Source organism: Furipterus horrens, unplaced genomic scaffold, assembly GCF_987537825.1.
Source record: "Furipterus horrens unplaced genomic scaffold, mFurHor1.1.pri manual_scaffold_6, whole genome shotgun sequence".
Classification (NCBI taxonomy): Eukaryota; Metazoa; Chordata; class Mammalia; order Chiroptera; family Furipteridae; genus Furipterus; species Furipterus horrens.
This window is the reverse complement of record NW_028327176.1, coordinates 68,049,308-68,074,070: the sequence shown is the minus strand read 5'-3', so window position 1 is coordinate 68,074,070 and position 24,763 is coordinate 68,049,308. Positions and strand designations below refer to the sequence as shown.

The window sequence follows — 24,763 nt, the reverse complement described above, 5'->3', positions numbered from 1 at the left end:
CCACTGGGAAGCTACACCATCGTCTCTCGAGACGGACTGCTGCCGACGACGACGACCACTGGGAAGCTACATTCCCACAGTCCATTCTTTGTTTCTCATTGCTCATTCGCTGAGCGTAAGGATCACAACCCTATGCTTCCTAAAACTTAAACTCCTAGTTCAAGACATTTGATAGCTTTGCACTTATGGCTAATGTTTCTCTTGTAATTCTTGGGTCTTTTTCTTCATGATCAAGGGGGCTGGTAATACCCAGCCTTGTTTAGTTTATTTATGCAACCCCCTCCCCGCTCAGGACTGGCACAGAGATGTCATAAAGAGTATGCTTCAATGGGGGTTAAATAAATACAGAACTGGGTACATGCTCACCCACACTACTCATTTTAGGTAAATTGCTCTTGCTGGTGGTGCCCACACTCAGGGAGGGTAATGAAAGACAACACAGGTAAACTTTGTACTGGGACATATTAACAGTCAACAACCTTTGCCCTGGGAACTGAGTGCTTCAATTCTTGGCTTTTAACACCCCTCAGATTGAAGGGAGGAAGGGAAGATATTCTAACAGGGAAGGAACCAGTGTACCTAGTTCTAACTGCCCTTTTGGCCAAACCTTTTCTAACATACGGGCACAAACTACATTCTCACCTAGAGACTGAAAATCACTGTTCTCTGTGTTTCACCCTCTACCATCTCAAACCAACTATGCCAAAATTTAACCAATTCACCAGGACCTAGCATAAACATACTCTTCTATTTGTACCGATTTTTACAGGATAATTAACTCATTTTTACAAAAAATACACAAAGCGACACAGTCCAACGTCCAACCCTCAGACAGAATCAATTACTAAACATCTGCAGGGCAAAAGGAAAAAGGGTGAAGAAGACGGTGGAGAGCCACTTCTGAGAGCTGTTTGGAAGCCCAGTGAAGGTTTTGGTTCTTCCGCGCCCCTAGCTAGGAAGCCCAGGCTAGGCCGCTCGGCTCCTCCGCCAGCAGAGAGGGCGCTCCCACTTGGCCCCGCCCCGCTGTCCACGTCAGTTGTTATGTCTCGGCAGGGGCTGCGACCGCAGCCGATCCTCTGCTCAGGAGACGACCGTCGTGGCCTCGTGAGGTAACCAGAGCACCAGAGCGTTGGTACGGCGGCCGGGACCCGCAAAACCCCTCGGAGCGGGGCGGGCGCAGTGTGGCTAGGAGACAATCCAGTAGCCGCCCGGGGAGCCATCTCGGGCCTGTTTTTCTTTTATTTTTCCAGAATCTTCGCAGCGCGTGCCCCATTGCCCTTTGCAGAGACCGCGACGCCCCCTCCGGGGCCGGGCCTTGGTGCCCGCCTGCCTGAAAGGCGCCGCCCGCCGGCCAGAGCGAACCTGGAGCCGCCGCCACCGCTGTGCCTGCAGCGCTTCTCGCAGAGCCTGGGAGGCCGGCGGGGCCTGGGCCCTGGGCACCGGGCGCGGCGCTGCGGCGTCCGCTCCTCTCCGCACCGGCCCCGGGCCTGGCCAAGCCAAGTGCCGCGCCCTCCTGACCCGCCGCCGCGGGATCTCCGTCTGCCCCTCCGGTCCTGCCTGCAGCCGCGACCCGGCTTCCTTTGTGGACCGGAAATATTTTTTGGCTTACCCCCTTCCCCTTGAGATTACGGTGCTGGAAGGACTACCCCCGCCGCCTCGGTCAGTGCCCCCTGCCTGGACCGGCTCTCCCTGCGCTCCTCTTTTGGTGCTCAATTGATGGGGCTTTTAAAGTTTTTTCCTTTTATTTTTCTCGCCTCTTGACTAGAAGGCCCTGCGTGAGGCTCTGGGCCGGGGCCCCTTGTCGTCTGGCCCACCCCCCGCAGATACCCAAGTCCACCTGCCCGCGGGCCAGGGATGTGCTGACAGTGACGGCGACGAGGGCCTGCCGCACACACAGATCGTGCCCTCGCCCAGGCTGGTGTGAACACACACTTCCCCGCCCTCCTCTTCTTCGTACTTGGAGCTCTCTGCAAAGAAAGGAGACGCCAGGAAAGATGTGGCTGAAGCTTTTTTTCTTGCTCCTCTATTTCCTGGTCCTGTTCGTCGTGGCCAGGTTTTTTGAGGCCATTGTGTGGTATGAAACTGGCATCTTTGCCACCCAGCTGGTAGATCCGGTGGCGCTGAGCTTCAGGAAGCTGAAGACCATTCTGGAGTGCCGAGGACTGGGGTACTCGGGGCTGCCTGAGAAGAAGGATGTGCGGGAACTGGTGGAAAAGTCAGGCGAGTATCGGGCTCTCCTGAGGTCTCCTCCGCCCGGGGGCGGGGGCGGGGGGAGAGGGCGACCTTTACTTCCTCGTACCTGGTGGTACCCCAGAATGAGGCCTTACCTGGAAGAGTTAAGCTGATTCCTCCGAGAGCTGCCCAGTTTTCCTTTGTCTAGGTTTTCTACCAAAAAACATGTGAAACCCCGTTTAGAGAAGGGGCCTGGAATTAATTGTAGGGGTCTATGTGTGTCTTTTCATGGCTATTTTAAAGTATAACAGTTTAAAGGGCAGCTTCCTAGCACTAGCTTCAGTGATTTTCTCAAAATTCGGATATGTTACAAACTGGAAAGCATTATTATTTGTCAGTTGAAATTCGTAAGGATATAAGCAGAACCACCAAACATTGTCTGTAGATAGCAATATTTGTCACCATAATAACAGCAAGTTACCTAGAAGGAAAAATATCACTGAAATACTTAATATCAAAGAGGCATTTAGACCTGAGATTTAAATTGAATATAATGAGTTTAAATTAAATAAAATAATTAAATTAAATTGTACACTGTACAGTATTAGTTTTTCATACTTTAAGTGTGGTGAAAATGAGATGAATATCTTTTGTAAATGCCTACCTTGTTTGTTTTACATTTCTGTCAGGGCTTTTGAAAAATCCATTGTATTTTGGATGTAAACTTTTTTTTCCCCTTCTGTGTCACAGGCCTTGCTGAATCAACTTAAATGGGCTGAGAAATAGAATTGAAGTAGTGCTAAGAGACTAACATGTTAAAGAATGCATTTTCAATAACTGCTGGTTTGGGGGTATAATTGGGATATAAAGCATATCATTGTTTAGATATACTTCCTTGAACGGGAATGTACTATCATTTGAGAAAGGCATTCTGGGTTGCTGTAGATAACAGTTGAAACTGATGGTTATCTTTTTTCTTGTTGTTGTTTCAAATATAGCTGTTAGCTGTGTCTTTAACAAGAAAAATATTTTCCTTATTTAGGACTCTATAGCTATGTGGTATGATAGACAAGAATATTAACTCCAGAGGATTTAGCATTCACATATTTGCAAATTAAGGGTTATCTAACTCATAATCCCTACTAGGATAGAGGAGGGAACCCTTTCTGTTAAAATGATACATTGTTTTTAGAGGAAACATGAAATTGTCTATTAAAAACAGTATTATTCTTGCCTCTTGTTTACTGACTGGTTTATGGTGACTTTTATATCTGGGTGAGGGGAACAGAGTGAAGTAGATCTCTAATAAATAAACTCTCTAGGTTTGGAAACGACAGATGTCTTAACTGCCAAAGCCAAATCATTTTTCATGGTAAAATAGTTTGATGACACAAATCTTTTTCCTTTTGACTTTTATTTAGTGCTGTCTTCCTTTGGGCCTAAAAATATTTGTCACCTTTGTACAGAGGTGTACATGACACTTAAAAAATATAGCCCACAAAAAATATGACTCAGATCACACATTGTATAGTAGAGAAGTCTTGGTATAGCAAGACTTTATAATTAACTTTATAATTTAAGTATTTGTTGTGTGTGGTTTTGTTGCTATCGTGATAAAGCGTTTATTTTCTCAGGTTTAAAATTTAAGGCAGAAGTTAAAATGATTTGACATTAGTGTTTTCCTTTACTTTTTATTTGATTATGTAAGCTCTAAATTTATACTGTTAATTTAGACTTTTTTTTTTAGATTTTATTTTTATTTATTTTTAGAGAGACGGAAAGGGAGGGAGAAAGAAAGGGAGAGAAACATCTATGTGTGAGAGAAACATTGATAGGTTGCCTCTTGCACGCCCCAAACTGGGGACCTGGCCTGCAACGCAAGCATGTGCCCTGACTGGGAATCAAATAGGCCACCTTTCAATTCACAGGTTGGCACGCAGTCCACTGAGCTACACCAGCCAGGGATATAGTGTTAATTTGTGTTTGAATATGGAGTTTGTTTTTGTAGGTGATCTTTTGTATCTAGTCTCCAAGTCATATAATCTCTATTGTTATTTTAAGAATGTGGTGATGGCAAATTCTGTAAACTCATTTCTAAATGTTGTTAATCAGAGGTATATAAACCATACTCTTTAAAAGTTATTTGAAGCCTGGATATGTTATACACAAAACTAAATAATCTTGTGGTGGCTTTGTACTGGTAGAAATTCAGTAATTCCCTAATAAGTTATGTGATGAGCAACGCCCCCTCACCCCCGCCCCTCTCAGTACAAGCCCCACAAGGAGATGTATTTTGTCTTTGTTTGTTTTTGCCTGGCACATAGTAGGTTCTTATTACGTATTTACTGAATATATTGATCTTAAATGGTTCTCCTCATCTATAGAGTGCAATGAAAGTATAATATTTTTAACATTGTAAAGTGAAATTCATCATTGAAGTTGGGGAAAGAGGGATTTTTGAAATCTTATTAACATTATTTTTTTCTGTCTTTAGGTGACTTGATGGAAGGTGAACTCTATTCTGCACTCAAGGAAGAAGAGGCATCTGAATCTGTTTCTAGTACCAATTTCAGTGGTGAAATGCACTTCTATGAGCTTGTAGAAGACACAAAAGATGGCATCTGGCTAGTTCAGGTATCAGAAACAATGATAGAATTGAATTTATTTTTACCGAAATAGCATTCACCAGTTGGTAACACTTCTGTGTACTTTTTTCAGGCTTCTTAGACATAACTCAGCTCTCATAGGGATGTTCCAATGTCCTCTTTAAGACATTTCATAGACCAAGGAAAATGAAAATTGAAGAGTGGGTGATGGGAAGTGTTGGGGAAAGAGGGTTGATTGCTTTGTTTAGAATCAGAAGGAAATTCGTTTTAGTTGTTGGAGCTTCATTAAAGTAAGAAGCACACATATATATTCCTTTAATTTAGTGATTTGTACTATTTCTCTTAATTTTTTTAAAAGCCAGTTTTTAACTCTGTGAGTCAAATAATTTTTATATCTAAAGGAAGAACCTGAAGTTAAAAAAAGTAAAGGAATCCTTCTATAGGGAGGTAGCCAACCTTTGTGGGGTGTTGTAGGGAATGGTGGTGGGGGGTTGCTCATTAGTTTGCTATGAACTTGATGAGATTATAATTTTAAACCCTAGTTCTTATAAAAATTGAGATGTAATTAGCATACTAGACTTTTAGAGCTATGAAGTACTTTAAAAAGCATCTTTTATGCTTCCCAAAGTATAGTTTATGTACCATTCGTGGTAAATGAATCGGCGCATATTATCACTTACGTATTTTAATGTAAATTAGAAAAATCAATATATCAAACATAATTTCATAAATATCACTTATGGCAAGGCTAAAGTTATTTAAATGTTAAAATGTAAGTTCCTTAAAGTATCATATTAAGGAAATTAACAGCATGAATTCAGCTAAAATTATGATTATTGAACTAGGATCAAATTCTAGGTCCCCTCATTTCTTGTCTAGTGCTCTTGTCATTTCACACTGGGGCTGGCAAAGTTTGAGTCAGGGTATAAAAAAAAACAAAACGTAGCCATGTTTTCATATATCTTTCAATATGGGAACATGACTGTAAAATGTGGAAAAAAGCTGAGTTCAGAGACCTTAATTGCAAATCTGGTTCTGTCACTGATTTCATTATGATGGTGGATAGACTTTCTGTTGTACATGGTCTCACTCTAAAGAGAGTGAAATAATGTTGTAGTTCTCTAGGCTAATGGGTTAAGGTTTGGGAATTCTTCAAGTGATTACATTGGATATCCGTGACCTTTTCTTTACTTGCAGTCTTCCAATTGTGTTTGACTTACTACCCTCTGGATAATCTAATTCAGTCATTTTAAAAATGAATTTATTTATTTTCTAATTATAGTTGACATACAATATTAGTTTCAGGTGTGCAACATAGTGATTCGACACTTACATAATTTACCAAGTGATCACGTTGATAAGTCTAGCACCCATCTGACACCATAAATGGCTATTACAATATTATTAACTACATGCCCTGTGCTATACTTTATGTCCCTGTAACTATTTTTTTAACTGGCAATTTGTACTTTTTTTTTTCTTAATGCCTTTCAACTTTTTCACTCACCTCCTCACCCTCCCTTCCATCTGGTGACCATCAATTTTTTTCTCTGTATCTATGAGTTTGTTTCTATTTTGTTTGTTTGTTTTTTGGATTCTACATATAAATGAAATCATATGGTATTTGTTTTACTCTCTCTTTGATTTATTTCACTTAGTATAATACCCTCCATGTCCATCCATGTTGTTGCAAATGGTAATTTTTTTTCTTTTTTATGGCCAAGTAATATGCTGTTGTATATACGTACCCTATCTGTATCCAGTCATCTATCAATGGCTATTGTAAATAATGCTGTGTGGACGTAGGGATGCATATATCTTGTCAAATAAGTGTTCTGGATTTCTTCGGGTAAATACCCAGAAGAGAAATTGCTGGGTCAGAAGGTAGTTCTATATTTAATTTTTTGAAGAACCTCCATACTTTTTTCCAAAGTGCTTGTACCAGTTTGCAGTCTCACCAACAGAGCAAATGGGTTCCCTTTTCCCTGCACCCTCACTAACACTTGTTGTTTGTTGATTTATTGATGATAGCCATTCTGACAGGTGTGAGGTGATATCTCATTGTGGTTTCGATTTACATTTCCCTGACAATTACTGATGTTGAGTACTTTTTCATATGTTTATTGGCTGTCTTTATGTCCTTTTTGGAGAAATGTCTAGTCAAGTCATCTGCCCATTTTTAAATTGGATTGTTTGTTTTCTTTGGTGTTAAGTTGTATGAGTTTCTTATATATTTTGGATATTAACCCCTTATCAGATATATCATTGATGACTATCTTCTCCCATTCATTAGGTTGTCTTTAGTCTTTTCATTCTGTCGATGGTTTTCTTTACTGTGCAAAAACTTTTTAGTTTGATGTAGTCCCATTTGTTTTTTTTTTTTTGTTTGTTTCTCTTGCCCAAGGACATATTTTTAAAAAATATTAAGAGTGATGTCAAAGAATTTACTGCTTAGGCTTTTTTCCTAGGAGTTTTATGGTTTTAGGTCTTACATTTAACTCTCTAGTTCATTTCAAGTTTATTGTTGTATATGGTATAAGAAAGTGGGTAGTTTCATTTTTTTGCGTATATCTGTCCAGTTTTCCCAACACCATTTATTAAAGAGGCTGTCTTTACCCCATTGCATATTCTTGTCTCCTTTGTCATAGATTAATTGACCATATTGGCATGGGTTTACTTCTAGGCTCTCTATTCTGTTCCATTGATCTATGTGTCTTTTTTTTTTTATGCCAGTACCATGCTGTTTTGATTATTCTAGCTTTGTTTGTAGTATAGTTTGATATCAGGTAGCATGCATGATACCTCCAATTTTGTTCTTCTTAAGATTGATTTGGGTATTCAAGGTCTTGTGATTCCATATGTATTTTAGGATTATTTATTCTGTGAGAAGTGTCAGTATTTTTTTTGATAGGCATTGAATTGAATCTGTAGATATCTTTGTAATCAGTAATTTTTAAGTTCAGCAGAGGGAGAACCTGGGAGGGTATGGTATACCTTATCCATCAAATTCTAGTTTATTTCTGTGTTAATTAGTTGGTATTGAAAAATAAACTGTAGCATCTTTAAAGCTTTATAAGTAAATTGTTATTCTATTTCTTTTCCCAGATATTTATTTCTGATAGTCTGATCAAGGAGGACTTACTGATTTTGATCATTTTAGTTTTATTTCTGAGGTTGACTTGAATAGCGAGTCCCACTGTCCCGTGTTCTGTGTTGAAATGTTTGTACACACATTGAATGATCCCATAGAGATGAATGGTAAAACTGCTGACACCTTCCAAACCTGGGAAAGCCATGTTAAATGTCTGGAAATCTTTTGATACGTATATAGGGTGTTATTACCTATAGACAGCAAACATTCTGGTTCACTAATTAGCAATTTATTCTTGGCTTATAAATGATCTAATATTTTTTGATGTCCTATTAAAGGTGACCATGGATTTAACTCCCTTATTATGTGACAAAATTCACAAAATATTTGTATGCAAGGCCCTGGAGATATATCAGGAACATACACCAGGCTAACTCCTTGTTCTCTCAGGAAGCTTGAATTCCATTTGGGAGAGGTAGGCACTAAATAAATAAATATTTAATATAACATCAATTCATGGAAAGTGCTATAAAGAAAAATAAGCTAGGTAAGTTAGAGTGACAAGGAATTCTCTGGTAAGGTGACACTTTAATGAAGACGAAATAATGATAGTGAATGTTAGCATTATAAATTATAATCACTAAATTATTGTCTGAAAATATTTTTTAAACTTTATAGATATTAACAGTTTAGAAATTATTTCTAAGAAAAATGGAATGTATTTATTTGGTTTTCTGTGTGTCAGTGATGCAGTAGGAGACACACATATACACACTTCATTTTTCTAGTGACCTTCAAGATTTGAACTGATCAGTACTGTCTGGCTTGTATTCTTTGGGAGTAGTGGCTTATATCTGCCAAATGGCTGGCTTACGTTGAAAGAACAGTCTCTGGCAGGACAACTGAGAAGACTGAGTTTGAAACCCTGTCTTTGGCACTCTGAACTAACCAGCTAACCTGTCCGCACAGAAACTTTGGTGTAGGCTCTTAAATGAAAGCTTTTTTATTTAAGATTTGTTTATTTTTAATGTGAGGGGAAGGAAGGGAAAAAGAAAGGGAGAGAAACATTGATTGGTTGCCTCCAGTATGCACCCCAACTGGGGACTGAATCTGCAACTCAGGCATGTACCCTGACTGGGAATTAAACTGGCGACCTCTCCAGGGCTTTGCAGAATGAGGCCCAACCAAATAGGTATATGACTTAGCTATTTCATCACTTGGTCAGTTCATTATTTTTCTAGAATAGATTGATCGATAATTTCGATTGATTATCTTTTTTGGTGACACTTCATATGGAATGACACTATGAAAGGAAAAATGAATTTCTCTAATTTATTTAGTTTCTCCTATATTTCTTATTCTACCTTCTCTACATTTCGTGAGTTTTTTCTTCATAATACATGTTAATGGTCTTTATATTTTCCTTTTCTTAATTGTTTGAAGATGTATTCATGCTCATGAATTATCCTTATGTTAAAATAGAGTATTAGGATACTCCTTTTCATGTCAAGCTTTTCTGTCTATTTTACATTCTCTGTAGTGTGAGGTGAAAGAAACTAACAACTCTTTTTTTTCTAACAATTCTTTCTAACATTCTGTTAGTTCCTGCTTTCTTTTAACCTAAGCTTATTTCATTAGCTATTTTCCAGTTTTGTGGATTCTTTGATTGTGCTGCCACACAATCTTCTTTGCATCACAAAACAGAAGACAATTACGTTTCTTTCAAAACACTCTTAGAGGCAGATGAACAGTGGATTTGCTTCTGAAATGGAAAAGTCTGCATACTTTATGGGTTTTATGGATTTATCCTTAACATTTCTATTTCTCTGTTTTGACTTGTTCAGAGAAGTTCAAAGAAATTAATATTTGTTCCCGACTGGCTTTGTCACATCATAAGGAATTTAACATCACTGGAATTGACATAACAGTGAAAAGCATCATAGTATTTGAAGTAAAGCTTTGGGTCAATATGTACTGAAGTATTATGCTAGTATATTTCCTGTTGGGCTGAAAAGAGTTAATAGCTGTTTTAAAATTTGTTCATCTTTGCTTCTAGATAATAGTTTTGTCCAGGGAGATTCTAACATATTTATTCCTTTCTTGACACTACTCTCAAGGCAAAATACAATCAGACCTCAGTTCTTGAACATCTTGGTTCTTGAACAGTTCGGTCCTTGACCAAGTTGTTCACACACACAAAATGTCTCAGTTGCCTAACAAAACTTTGAGTCTCAATTCTCTACCCGACAACCCTTTTATGCTGATACCTGTATGATCAGTCATGCATCTCTCAGGCTACAAACAAGGGAGATTCGGTTTTCAAAAAAATCATTTCTCAAACAGTTTCCAGAACAAATTAAGTTTGGGAACTGAGGTTCCACTGTATATGACCAGCCACTTTATACTTCATTTTGTATTAGTGAAAAACTTGTGTTTACTCATAAAAGAAGCTTGTGAGAGTACCAAAGAAATAATTAAATGCCATTGAGTTTTTGTCAATCACTTGTCCTCATTTTTAATGCTATTATACAATTTGTGTATATATATTTAGGTTGGTCTATGATTTTGAAAGTAGAAACTCCCTGTTAAAATATATTGAGAGATGCAGAAAATATCATTGCATGGCACTCCTGTTCTCTGCAGTTATGTTACTTAATTTAGCCTAGGTGGTGGTGTATGAGGATGTGATAATAAAAGGCATATGCCAAATGTTCTGATTAGTAATAAAATCCACCTCTAAAATATAGGCAAAAGCATGTGTCTTTTTCTTATACCAATGTAACACCTATAGTACATGTGGAAGAGAGTAGGCAATACCTGAGGTCCAGTTTTTCTTTGTAAGTTTAACTGGACTACACAGGTGGACATCAGAAAATAAGGGCAGTTGGCATCACACACTATCCCACCCAGTTCCATCCAGTGATGTGCTGGAGCCAGCTCATACTGTTTCATGAAGGGTGTTTGTTAACACTTCTTCCCAACTCCATATTTAAAGATACCACATTGCTAATTTGAAGTTGGCCATCTGGGAGTACTTACACTAAGGAAATCAGCAAATCAGAGCTTCCTGCTTCTTCTGGAGACCTAGTTGTTAAACATTTACCAGCAAACCACTGATTCCATCCATTCATCAAACCATCTAACAAATATTCAAATCTATTGTGTGCCAGTTGAACTTTGAGATAAGCACTGAGGGCACAAAGATGAATAATGATAGTCTGTGCCATAAAACAGTTATAGTTTGGTTAACTAAAATGTGTGGGCCACATTTTAGTATATGGTTGATTGTCTTTCCCAGTTGAGATGGATGGTCCATGATAGTGCTAGCATCTTAAGGGATCCTAAAGAAGTTTGTTAGACAATTGCAGTAGTTTTTTAATAGAAAGAGTATATTTTTAAATATACTGGATTGGAAGTTTTTATGTTGGACTCGATTAAAAACATTGATGAGCAGTTGCATAGCAAGATATTATTTATGATAATGTTTGTCCAGAAAACATTCTAGGTGACAGATTGTTGGGAAAGGGACTTTCATTATAACAGTAATTAAAAACTTGGAGACTTTGGAGAATCTGTATAATCAGAAGTAGAAGAATGAATTACTAAACCATAAAAAGTTAAAATTGTTTGGTTCAACAGAAACATTTAGTGAGAACCCAAATGAGTTAGGTTAGCTGCACTAGACTAGCTGGAGGAAATACAATGGTGAGCAGGTGTGAGGATGCCAGTTAGAGCAGCAGATACCTTGGGGGTGGGGCGAAGAAAGATTGCTTCATTTCTAGCCTTTTGCCAAGTCTGTCCCAGACTTGGAACTCAGGCTGTACTTTTATCTTGTTTTTCTTTTCTAGTCTATGATACTATTCCCATAAAGAAGTCAGCTAACAAAAGATATGCCTCCTCTCTTAATAAGAGAATGTGAATGCCTCTCAGAATCATTGTGCATTCTATTGGATATGAGCTATGTCTGGGAACTCTTACTGGTGTGAACCAGTAGTAACAGGCTTAAGGTATTTTGTTGTGCAATGTGACTCAGCCAGATGAGTGATTTTGTAAAAATATTAAGATTTTTAGTGGTTGTTAATTCAGCCTCCACCAGATTTAATTTATGCTAAACTTTTATTTGAATGACATGACTATTTAGGACATTGGACAAAATAATTTCTAATTGCATAAACAAAACTGTAGAATCAAATAAAATGCTTTCATGCAATGTCTACCAGATCTTTCGTTTTTGTGTGGCTTTCTCAGTCAGGGATCATTAAACTCTTCAAAAGCATATGTTGGAACAGCTTGCTGAATAAATAGGCTCTAGGGTTAAACATTGTCATGTACTTGTTACAGGGGTGTTCCCACCTCTCTTCACACACTTCTGTTGTCTGTGCCGCAACCTGAGTGCCTGGGAACAGCACCTTCTAATTCCTACTTCCTTTCCTAGCACTGGAGCTCTAAGTCTGAAAGATACCTGTGCAGTGATCAGGATCTTCACTTAAAGATGCCCCTAGACTTAAGGCTGTATCTCATATTGATTAAAGCAACCTCTTCATTAATCTCTTGATGCAATATTTTAAACACAGACCTGAAATGTTTGGGTTATTTGCAGCCTTGATTAGTAAATAGGAGTGAAAGGGAGTTCCTTTTTTGTTGTTGTTGTTGTTGTCATTATTACAGATATTGCCCCCCACCCCCAGCCCCTTAGGAGACCAGAACAGGGAATATGGTAAATTGATTGCACCGAGACTTCTGAACTCCGAGTAATTTGAAAAATAAGTTCAAGATTTCTTTGATTACTTGATGGAAAGAAGAACTACTATATTGACACTTGAGTGGTAGGAAGAAAAGAAAAGAAACACCTGTGTTGCTCGATCTCCCTTATTCTTTAAGTAAAATTTATTCAGCACTTTTGGACTGTGGGAAAAATGCAAAAGGTAGGAACTTAAATGTAACCAATGTGAACCTCCTCAGAAAGAGCTTTCATTTGCTAAGACCAAGTCCTCAAATTGGCCTCTTTCTGGTCACCTCAACCATCTGAGTATTTGAATAATAACTTGTGTCTTCCTTAATAAGATCACTTATTGTCACTAAAAAGTACTAACAAAACCATTTGTTCATGTCCTAAATTATGTGTGTGTGTTTATTAAGCATCCAAGTTATGTTACAAAATGTTACAAATGCATGTATGCCTGTAGGTTTGAGGATAATATCAATGGTATAAGGCAGTATTTATTGGCCTGTTGGCACATAAAGTGTCATTTTCAGCATCATGCATTCTATTTCCTCCTGTTGCCCTTGAAAATCTGTTAGACTTCCAGCAGAGGGGCCACAGATGAGGTAGCTGTACCATCTCCTGCCTCTCCCTGGGAGTTGACTATTGGCACTCATTTCACACACACCCCTGCAATTTCACTTCCCTGAGGCTTTGTGAACATGAAAATAGCCCTTCCTGCCAGAAAGATTAGTAGCTCTCAGAGTATTGTGTTATAATTTTGAATTAAATAGTACTAGTAATATAGCATTCTTTAAAAAAAACCCCAAAACTTAGAGTATATATACCCTGGGCTTAAAATAAATGGATGTTTTCATGAAGATGTTTTTGGCTTTCCTTTAAGTTCTAGTTACTTTTGTTTGTGTTTTTGTTTTTAACAAATATTTTATATTTTTGTTTTTTACTGGTATCTCTGTTGGAATTCTGCCTTCATTTAGAGCAGGAAGATTTAAGAATAAAGGAAAACACTATTAACTATTCGAAAAGCTCAGAAAAAAGTCATTATGTATTTCGAAGGTTGCTTAGGTTAATTAATATTTTTTTAAGAAATATTTTTCTTATTCCAATCCTAATTGTGTTTGAAAGCTATTTGCAAATTTGAAGTAGCAGTTCAAAAATGTAGAATTCATTATGGTAATCCTTTTTATATGTTAGAACCTTTCATGATTGTTATGAAAGGACCATAGAGAGTAGTATTGGTTTTAGTCAAAGCATCATTTAATAGAAAACATGTGTTTGACTCTGGCTCCGTAATTATAAAAAAGTGAAATTTGAACTTGTCAAATCCACATGTGATTATTTGAAGTAAGATTTATTTTGATTATTGTTTAAAATTTTCAGAGCAAAGAAATGACGCCAAGGGCCACTTTCTTAAACCATATGGTGGAGAAGGGATGTTGCTAGCTTTTTAATATGGCTTTGACTCCCCTTCTTTGTAACTGCCACACAGTGTGGGAGTTGAATGAACTGTATTTGGTGTTTTGAGTCTTTTCCAGGTAGACAGGTGCTCCTTCTACAAGATTGCAATGATAATATGATATAGTAAAAAAGAACTGAACAGAATCTTTTTTAAAAAAGTGAAGTTATGTTATAAATGGTTGGCTTGACTCCATTTTAGGTAATTGAAGTTTGTGTTTTTCTTTTGGGGGAACAGGTCATAGCAAACGACAGAAGTCCCTTGGTGGGTAAAATCCACTGGGAGAAAATGGTGAAAAAGGTGTCAAGATTTGGAATACGGACAGGCACTTTTAATTGTTCCAGTGACCCCAGGTAAGTTGATTGGGCAATTCTTAGAATTTGCGTTCTGACCAGAATTTTTTAAAATAAAGGCAATGATATTAGAAACTTCTTTAAAATGAAAGTTATTTGCAAAATTTAGCCTACTGTTAGTTACACAGGTACCTGATTAAGTTTTTGGTAATCTGGCAGTTATTTACCTTTTCCCTGAAATCTCTTTTTTTCTTCCCTATCTGATTATTCTGTATTCTTTCTAGTGGGGGTGAACTCTTAAGAGTATGCCTTCAGCCCTTTTTGTTTTACTTTTCTTTCCCACAGAGACTTCAGCACATTTATGGCTTTAGGTGACACCTTTGTGTTGACCTAAATCTTCTTCCATAATTCAGATCTGTGGTTTGCATTTGACACTCATTTTCATCTGCCTTATCCTTAATATATCCTATTCCCTAAACCTAGTGTTCAAATCCAGATTCATTCTCTTTTTCTCTTTGTTTAAAAGTTTCTTTATTGATTTTTAGAGAGAGAAAGGGAGAGCAAGAGAAACTCTGATTTGTTGTTCACTGATTTATGCATTCATTGGTTGATTCTTGTATGTGCCCTAACTGGAGATTGAACAAACCCACAGATTTGGTGTATTGGGATGATGCTGTAACCAACTGAGCTACCTGGCCAGGCATCCTATTTTTCTTTAATAAACCATGTACCCTTTCTACCTTTCCTTTTCTGTCTTTTATTGTTTGCTTGTTTTTTCCGTTTTCTCAGACAGGAACCCTTATAGGCATTTTTGTTTTTCTTTTTGTCATCATCTCCAGTATTTATTCAGTCAAATGATTTCTTTTGTTATTATTCCATTACTTGTTCTTTATAATGCATTTTATTTCAATTTCTGGTGCCACCAAGTTAAAAATTAAATTTATTTATTATCCATTCAATAAGTATTTACTAAAATATTAGCATGGATAGAATGTTTTATTTAATGCTGAGGAAGAGGCATATGGTATGTAAGTAAAAACCTCCAGAGCGTTAGGTAACTTCTAACATAGGGTAGATATGCCTGACTTACTTATGTTCCTTATATGTGGCCACATGGGAAACCTATTAGCTGTAGAAAACCCTCCTGAACCACTGCTACACCTCAGATTTTCCTGCCTTTCTCCTTTAGGCCCATGTTTGCTTTAGTTCTCTACTCTCCTTGTTTTGCTCCCTTGTAAGGTGAGAGCTGTTGTAGCAGGATGTCCTAAGAGTTGGGTATAAGAAGGGAAGTTCTTGTATCTCCTAACTCACATTTACTCTCATGTACCCACAAAGCTCCACTCTTGTCTTCACTACAGAAACTTAATCATAGTCCAATGCCTTTTGTTGAAATGTCCAAGATAGCCTAAGTACTAGTGTTCTTATGAAAAAGAAATCATTCTTATTTTTGTTCTTTGTTCACCAAAGACAATTGCATTTGGTCTGGTTCCATCATTCCCAGAGTCTAAGTGAAAGACCTCTTTTACCCCACTGATGATTGCAATATCAGAACAAATGATAATGCTGGTTATTTTGATATTTTTCCAGATTATGCCAAAAGTCAATATTTTATTGAGAAATATTCAGAACTAATTTTTTTTTTTTTTTTTTAATCAGTGAACTAAATAATACATTTCAGCTCTGACAGGCATGGCTCAGTTGGTTGCACACTGACCTGCAAAGCGAAAGGTCACTGGTTTGATCCCTGGTCAGGGCACATGGCCTGGGTTGCGAGTCTGGTGCCATGGTTTGGGCACATGGGAGAGGCAATCAATCAATGTTTCTCTTCTGCTCTTTCTCCCTCCCATCCCCTCTTTCTAAAAATAAATAAATAAAATCTTTAAAAAAAATAAAAAATAATATGTTCCAAACATAGCAACTTACAGATACTGGGTTGGCATAAAAGTCTGTATGGTTTTTTCTGTAAAGTAAAAGACACATTTTTCATTTTCACCAATAACTTTACTGATTTAGATATTTTGAATACATCAGCTATCTTCCGTGTGGTATAACGTTGATTGTTCTCAGTTAATGTCTCAGTTTGATTTCTGTCAATGTGAACTGTTCTATCCGACCATTGAGTGAGAAATCTCCTGCACAAAACTGCAGACCACTTTCAGCATGTTTGATCAGTCACAGCACCTTCTCCATACACTGCACAAATCTTTTTTTGCGTTTCAGTTACACTTTTACCTTCCTTGAAATAATAAAACATAATACAGTACGCTGCAAACATTGCATATTTTCTTCATCTTCAATATTAAAATGGCTACACAAAAATATACCAGTTTTGTTAAGTTTTTCTTAAGTGCACACTGATATGACAGCTATCATAATACAATCTAACAAAATTGTTTTGAATGAAATTAAAGACAACTAAGCACTACTAGAGCCATCTTACGGAAAAATCAAGTGAACTTTGGCTAACCCAATAAATTAGAAAACATCAAGAAAAAACAAAATTTAAAAATGTAAAGTTAAACACATATTGGAGTCCAATATAGGTTAGATAACATTAATAAAGAGTTTAAAATAAAGTGAGCACAACATAAAATGAAGATAATCTATTCATAGTAATATTTGATTTTTTTTGTGTAATCTTATAGAGCAAAATATATCAGAAGTGTCATAATTGAGGCCAGTGGATTTTAGTGCAGATTTTTCCAACTTCTTTTGGAAAAGCTCTTTTTGATTCTATACTAGCTGAAGAGTGATGAAGACACATATAAGCTACCTCCATACATTTTCCTCTAAATCCTTCATCCTCAAGTAATCCCACCTTATTTATGATGCAGAGATATTTTTTGAGCAACATTTTGCTTTTTTGTTCATTACAACTATAATTTTTTTGTTATTAAAAATGCACTTTTACTTTATCTTAATTTTCATCACAAAAATGAAGATTTTGATGCAGTTACTTGTATCAGTTTCAATATTGTCATGTTGATGTTTCTTTTATTTGGAAAGTCTTCCAACTACAAAAGAACTGTTCTTGCTATGGAAGCTATGCCTAAGCTGTGCTTAGTCAGGGTTGTTTTTGTTTTTGTTTTTTTTTTCTTTTGAGAATTCTGGAGCTATAGAAGAACAAAATAGTTAGAACTGGCCAGGGGATAATGTTACTCAGCAAGTGTTCTAATCATATTTTGAATAATTGAGTTGTCATTTTGTTCCCAGATTTTTAAAAACACCAAATCTCTCTACTCCATGGTCTGTATTGCTTTCTTGACTGTAGTTCCTTCTCTGGGTGGCCTCCAGGACAGCCTCCTCTGTCTAGTGTGCCAGTCCCATTGCACAGCAGTACTTACCCTGCGTCACCTCAAGAAGACCATCCAGGACTACCACCTCTGGGCAGTGTCTGACTTCGTCCATGGCAGGAGTTTCAATTTCTTTATCTGCATATCCAGCTTGCCTGACAATAATCCTGTCATTCCCCAAACATGCAATCTAGCTAAGATGGCTGTACCTTTCAGATCTGTTCTCTGCTTTTTTTTTGGAGAAGATACATAATGAAGTGCGTGTACTGTATATCTTGTGGGAGTTGGAGAGATCAGGGGTAGTAAAGAACAGATGAAGGACATTGGAATTGCAGGAAGCTGAGTGGTAAACAGGGGTTGGGGTGCTTATGGTGAGAGCATCAGGTGTCCAGGCCCGTGGAATAAGCAGGGAAGGAGAGATTGGAGGAAGGGCCAGGAAAGCCAAGGAAGCTAGTGATGTCATCTGAAGAAATACCATTATATAAACGGAATACCAAGGTTTCTTTTTAAGTATAGCATGCCATGCCAGAAACTGGAGTATCAAAATTCACAAGCCATGTTCCTATCATTTTTAGTCTTCACATTCACTAAGAGATCTCGAGATTTACTTTAAAAAATGGAGGATATTTTGATGGTATTGTTGCTGAATTTATTTAGACCTTTAAAAATCTTTTTAAAAAGTGACAGTAAAAATTTTTATATAGAGAAAAGGTAATAACATTCTTAAAAAATAATACGTACATTAGCCTTTATTTTTGTTTAGCAGTAAAGTGTAAATTAATGATATACTTTATTTGTGTATTGGATTTCTTTAGAAGAATTTATATGTACATATAATATATATATATATATACACATATTAGTAGCCTTGTGTTTTGTAAGTATTAGAGCTTTTTTTCAAGTCTAGAAAACATGATTTAATTTGAAAGATACATGATAACATACAGAATTATTTTTTCCTGGCTCTTTAATTCTATCTGGAATGATAAACCTTAAAACTATCACTTAGCTTTGAACTGAAAAGAAAGCATATAGTACATTTGTTTTCTTACATGAAGAAATAATACTCAACTATAAACTGCCCATTTTATAGACTTAGGTTTTCTATCAGAAAGATTGTTATTCAACTTATAACACAAATGAGAAGCCAGATATTCTCTGGAGTGGTTTCAAAGATAAAAAGAATGACCAAGAGTAGGACTGTGTCATTATAAGTGTCATATACAATTAAAAAATTAAAGCTATTTAAAGATAATTAAGATGTAAATAAGGCAATTATCTACATATGCATTAATTGATGGGGGAGGGTAAAAATAGAATTAATGTCAATGAATTATCTTGCATTAGACAAATACATTGTTAAAGGATAGAAGATATTTTATTTTTTAGGATACATAATTCTCAAACCAATTCAGTTAAAGCAATATTTATATTAATGGAATCTTATCTTGTTAAGCAAGTGAGTCAACTCTAAGAAGCTGAGTTGCGGTCTGTGATTCTGAGTCCCCCAGAGAGTTTCCCAGAGTCATCACTAATGTTATCTTTATGACATAACATGCCGTCTTCGCTTTATTTATTTACTTACTGCCATCCATTTACAAATCAATAATAAACAAAATGTATCAACAGACAGTTGTTGGGACTCCAAAAAAGAAAATGTATCCACATGGTGGATTCTCCCTGCCCCCCGGTCATATAGGTAAATTAATATTGCACAAAATTCCACAGTGTAGGTTTTTGAAAAAAAGACCTTTAAAAAAAATTAAGAAGAGAACTATTTCATTTATAATCTCACCACTGTAATAGTGGCCATTTTTATTTTTTAGTATTTCCTCCTTTGTCAATTACTTTTTTTTAGTGGGAGAGTAATATCACAAATATTAGCGTAAGAATCAGTCCATTTCCATAAGGATTGGAGTCATGACCCTACTGTGTAAATCTAAACAAGTGATTTAATTTTAGATAATTCTTCTGTACTTACTCTCTTATAAAATGGGGTCAGTCATTGGACTGAATCTCTTCTTAATCTGAAAACTTAGTATTTTTGTTTCTTCTGTGTTAAATACTCCTATTCATGGTCTTCATTAAAGACATGAGAGAATACAAAACAATATGGGACTTTTTTCTAGATAAGCTTTTGTGCACATTACTTTGTAACAGGGCCTATGTGCATCAGGCATTGTAATGGGTGCTGAGGTTAATAAACAGGTACAGCGTGGCTCCTCTTGTCACAGAGTTTATATTCAAGTCAGGGACTTTGGGTGTAGGATGATCTATTTCCTTCTCTGTTTGCTCAACTGAATCTAACCACTCTTAAGACCTGGTTTCATTCCCAAACCTTTTATGAAATTTTCACCAGTTCAAACTTACAATGATATCCTCTTTTTTAAACTTTTTCTTGACATTATTTAGAGATAGAATATACACAGTTTTATATCTTTTGCTTCCTTAATAGGATTTTAAATTCCTGGTGATGAGGAATTATTTTCCTATTATCTTTTGGAGCTTATCAACACTAATGCCAAAGTATTTGCTGATTCCCTTGATTTTCCAAGGTACATTTTTCCTTTCTTTTTTAAAAATGACATAGAGCTATAAAACAACAACAACACAAACTACAAAAAGAGAGCTTGCTTTTCCTCGTGTACAAGCTTCCAGATATTGGTACTGCTTTTGATTTTGTAGAGGTTATTTGGTTTGGGGGAGAGGGTATCTTTCAAGTGCTAAAGAAATGTATCAGGGGAAGAGAGATTGTTTGCACAACAGTGAGAATGAACAAGCTAGCTTATCTAGCAGCCTAGCTGTTTACTTAACAGTTTACTCTCTTATAGATACTGCAAGAGAAGAGGCTGGGTACGATCCACACTCATTATGTCTGTTCCACAAACAAGTACTTCTAAAGGGAAAGTCATGCTTAAAGAATACAGTGGACGCAAGATTGAAGTAGAGCACATTTTTAAGTGGATAACTACTCATGCAGCTTCTCGGATCAAAACTATTTATAATGCTGAACATTTAAAAGAAGAATGGAATAGAAGTGATCAATATTGGGTAAAAATATACCTGTTTGCAAACCTTGACCAACCCCCAGCTTTCTTCTCTGCACTGAGTATAAAGTTTACTGGAAGAGTTGAGTTTATTTTTGTTAATGTGGAAAATTGGGACAACAGGAGTTATATGACAAATATTGGTGTATATAACATGCCATCCTACATACTTAGAACTCCTGAAGGAATTTACAGATACGGAAATCACACAGGTGAATTTATATCCCTTCAGGCCATGGATTCATTTTTGCGCTCATTACAACCTGAAGTAAACGATTTGTTTGTTTTGAGCTTGGTTCTCGTTAATCTTATGGCTTGGATGGACTTATTTATCACACAAGGAGCTACCATAAAGCGATTTGTGGTTCTCATAAGCACTTTAGGGACATATAATTCTCTATTAATTATTTCCTGGCTACCAGTGTTGGGCTTTTTACAGCTCCCTTACTTAGATAGCTTTTATGAATACAGCTTAAAATTGTTGAGATATTCTAATACAACCACACTGGCTTCCTGGGTGAGGGCAGACTGGATGTTTTATTCTTCACACCCGGCCCTCTTTCTCAGTACATATCTTGGACATGGTTTACTAATTGATTACTTTCAGAAGAAAAGACGGCGCAACAGCAACACTGATGAAGTCAATGCCAATAACTTAGAGTGGCTATCAAGTCTGTGGGACTGGTCCACCAGCTACCTCTTCCACCCAATTGCTTCTTTTCAGAACTTCCCTGTAGAATCAGATTGGGAAGAAGATCCTGACCTATACTTGGAGCGATTAGCTTTCCCTGACCTTTGGCTTCACCCATTGATACCAACTGATTATATAAAAAACTTGCCAATGTGGCAGTTTAAGTGTCTGGGAATCCAGTCTGAAGAGGAAATGTTGGAGGGTTCTCATTATATTGAAAATGACTCAGACATTGAGAGCATAGACACTTGTAGCAGCGAGAAGGAAGTATCTGAAGATAAGCAAAGCATAGTTCACAGTTCTCTAGGAAGAGCAAGTCACTGTGGTGCTGAGGCTTGTTCATGTGCCAATAAATACTGTCAGACCAGCCTGTATGAAAGGAAGGGGAGATCATATGGATCATATAACACTAATGAAGATATAGAACCTGATTGGTTAACTTGGCCTGCTGATATGCTGCACTGTACTGAATGTGTTGTTTGTCTAGAGAATTTTGAAAATGGATGTTTGCTAATGGGATTGCCTTGTGGTCATGTGTTCCATCAGAATTGCATTGTGATGTGGTTGGCTGGGGGCCGACATTGTTGCCCTGTTTGCCGGTGGCCTTCTTATAAAAAAAAGCAGCCATATGCACAACATCAGCCTTTGTCAAATGATGTCCCATCTTAACCATGTGCAATTTGTCCTTTATAAGCTTTGAGTATCTTACAGCTTGCCTTTTTAATGTTAGTTACAACGTTTTTGTGGTTTGAAGTTTAGTTTAATGTTAGTACAATGACAGGAAATACACATTATGCTAATGTTGATGAAATTACTTGGTTGTGCGTTAATTGAATGCATACTTAATTGTAAAGATTTTTATTTACAACATTGGCAATTGATAAGTTAATGTTTTTTTGTAAGCACAAAAGAAGTATGATAGAAATTTATCCTAGCAAGATGTTATAAAGTAGGATCAAACTCTAATGGAATTGAGGCAGTTTCTTATCCTAAATGTTTCCTCCCTTTTTACAATCTCTGTCCAGCATCTCTTGGTTAAATAATGTATGCTCTGAGACATGAAATTAAAACAGATCTATGAAATAAATTATTTTAAAACCAGAGGATTACAGCTTTTCCATTGTTAAATTGTTTTTGATAAGGTGTCTGAATTCTGTAGGAGTTTTATTGATTTATTAGTTTCACAGATAAGTCAAACATGATTCGTGACTCGTGGAAAAAAAAAAGACAAAAATTATGTTACTAACACTGTCTAGAGGCGATGTTAGTCTATATTTTAGTTTGGTTAGATTTATTGGGAAGGGATTTAATGGTGGGCTTTTTTTTTTTTTTAAGTATTAAATCATTTGTGAGTATTTAGTATATTCATCTAAATAAAACCAACTATAGCAACTAACCGCCTATAGATTACTTTATATCTTTTTCCTGACTTTTTATTTTGAAAATTTCAAAACTACAGAGACATTGGAAACACAGTACAGTGAATATTCATTTCTTTATCTAATTCACCAAGCATTTACATTCTGTTATGTTTGCTTTCTGTCCTCTGTGTACACTGATCTTTTCTCTTTCTTTTCTCTCCTCCTTCTTCCTGATACTTTTGAAAATATTAATAAATTTCAGTCTTCATGATGCTTTACTGCTAAATATGTCACCACATATCTCCCAAGAATAAGGCCTTTTTAAAAATATATAACCACCGTACCATTATCATACCCAACAATTTTACCATTGATTCAATAATATCTAATATATAATCTCTATTTCCCAATTGCTTCCAAAATATTTTTTTATATTTCTATGTGTGTTTATTTTGTTTTTGTGAACTTAGGCAAGGTTTATGCTTTGAGTGTAGTCTCCTTCCATTTCATTCTTTAGAGCAGTTCCTCTGCCTTTTTTAAAATTTATTTTTCATTTTATTTTATTTTTATGTCTCAACTAATACTAACATTTTTGTAGGGTACAGGCTAGTTGGCCTATAGACTGTTCCACATTCTGGATTTGTTTGAATGTTTCTTCATGATTAGATTAGAGATTTTACCTAGATAAAATGCACTTCCCATTTGCTTGACATCAGGAGACACACAATGTGAGTTTGTCTTACTTTATAATTAAGAATGAACCTGTGAGTCAATGTGAATATCCTGTTTCTTAATAACTTTTAATCCACTAGTTTTAATATTCATTGATGATTATTAACCTGAATCAGTTATTAAGTAGTTGTAATGGGGATTTTCTAATTTCATCCTACATTTTTTAGCTGCATTTTTTTGAGTGTGAAGAGCTTTCCATTTTCCACTTTCCTTTCTCTCACACTTTTGAATATCATTGTGGACTTACAGATTCTTTTTATATTCAAATGTGTCAAAATCCATTATTATTTTTTCCAAATCATCCCAAATTTGGTGAGGGCCCCTCTCCGTCAGCTCTTTGTCCTATGGCACGTCCTTTTCAATGTTGAAGCACTTCCTTGCTTTTCAATGTAAAGTATTTCAGGCTCACTTTGCTGTTTCCCTGGCCCAGCCCTGTAATTAAATCATTTCTCCCAACGGTCCAAGTTTCATGGTAGACTTTGACAGCCCCCTAAAACAGTAAGAAAAACTTTTCATTATGGATTGCTGCTGGGTCACTACCAGAAATATCCTTTTCTTCATGGTGCACTCAGTCTCATTTTCGTACACTGATGGAAATAGTGAAAACAAGCACTTACTTGGTATTAATATTTGGGAGCTTTCTAACATTTTTTAAAAAGGCAAACATTTCTCCTTGTGCTCTAATTTTCTTTTTGAAAAAAGAGCAATTGTGTTATTGTAACTATTAGTGTTTTCCCGAGTTCCATCACTGGCCCACTGCTCTTTTCTCTCATATATTCAGTGGATATCCCAAATCTACATATCCAGCCAAAGGCCTGTTCCCAGGTCTTCAGTTTTATATACAGCTGTCTGCTTAAGAGCTCCTCCTGGATGTTTTTAAGTACTTAGTAAGTCTAAAACAGCTTTCATTCTCTCTGCATCCTAGTCCTCTCATCATTCTGATTTCAGTTAGTGGGTCATATACATGTAATACTGTCCATTATGAAATGTACAGAAAAGTATAGACATTTTAAAAGACAATTAAAAATTTTCCTCCATCCCTGGGCACACCACACTTTGGAGACTACTAGGCTAGAAGATAAACCAATGTCCTTAAACTGGCTTTCAGGGCCCTTCATAATCTGTTAATGATGCACATTTTAGACGTATTGGGACACTCCATACTGCTTGTGACTCCAGGTCCATGCTTTAGTTTTTCCCAGCTTGGTGCTTTGCTACATCCCCTCTGCCTGGTATTTTCACCCCTTCCTCTCAGTTTTGTTCCCCAATAGGCTTATAAAGAGACAAAGATACCTTTA

The 24,763-nt window shown here is 36.6% G+C and overlaps 1 protein-coding gene across 4 annotated transcripts; it reads left to right on the top strand.

Annotated features, from left to right (window-relative positions):
- The first annotated feature begins 1,030 nt into the window (after positions 1–1,030).
- On the top strand, positions 1,031–22,478 carry RNF103 (ring finger protein 103). 4 transcript variants are annotated; one of them, XR_016511937.1, is made up of 5 exons: positions 1,031–2,220; positions 4,667–4,806; positions 14,286–14,401; positions 20,090–20,189; positions 20,466–20,528. XR_016511937.1 is itself a non-coding variant. In XM_090281688.1 (5 exons), exons 2-5 carry the CDS (start codon positions 1,995–1,997, stop codon positions 22,039–22,041), a joined length of 2,058 nt encoding a protein of 685 aa, XP_090137814.1. In that variant the 5' UTR covers positions 1,035–1,109; positions 1,251–1,994; the 3' UTR covers positions 22,042–22,478. The 4 variants fall into 4 exon arrangements, 3 of the variants coding, with proteins under 3 accessions (XP_090137814.1, XP_090137813.1, XP_090137812.1); XM_090281688.1 differs by lacking the exon at positions 20,090–20,189 and having other exon boundaries at positions 1,035–1,109; positions 1,251–2,220; positions 20,466–22,478; XM_090281687.1 differs by lacking the exon at positions 20,090–20,189 and having other exon boundaries at positions 1,040–1,132; positions 1,251–2,220; positions 20,466–22,478.
- The last annotated feature ends 2,285 nt before the right edge of the window (positions 22,479–24,763 follow it).

Coding starts and splice junctions, on each gene's coding strand:
- RNF103 (XM_090281688.1), top strand. CDS start 1,995: ATGTGGCTGAAGCTTTTTTTCTTGCTCCTCTATTTCCTGGTCCTGTTC. Junction 2,221..4,666: donor GGAACTGGTGGAAAAGTCAG/GCGAGTATCGGG, acceptor TTCTGTCTTTAG/GTGACTTGATGGAAGGTGAA. Junction 14,402..20,465: donor AATTGTTCCAGTGACCCCAG/GTAAGTTGATTG, acceptor ACTCTCTTATAG/ATACTGCAAGAGAAGAGGCT.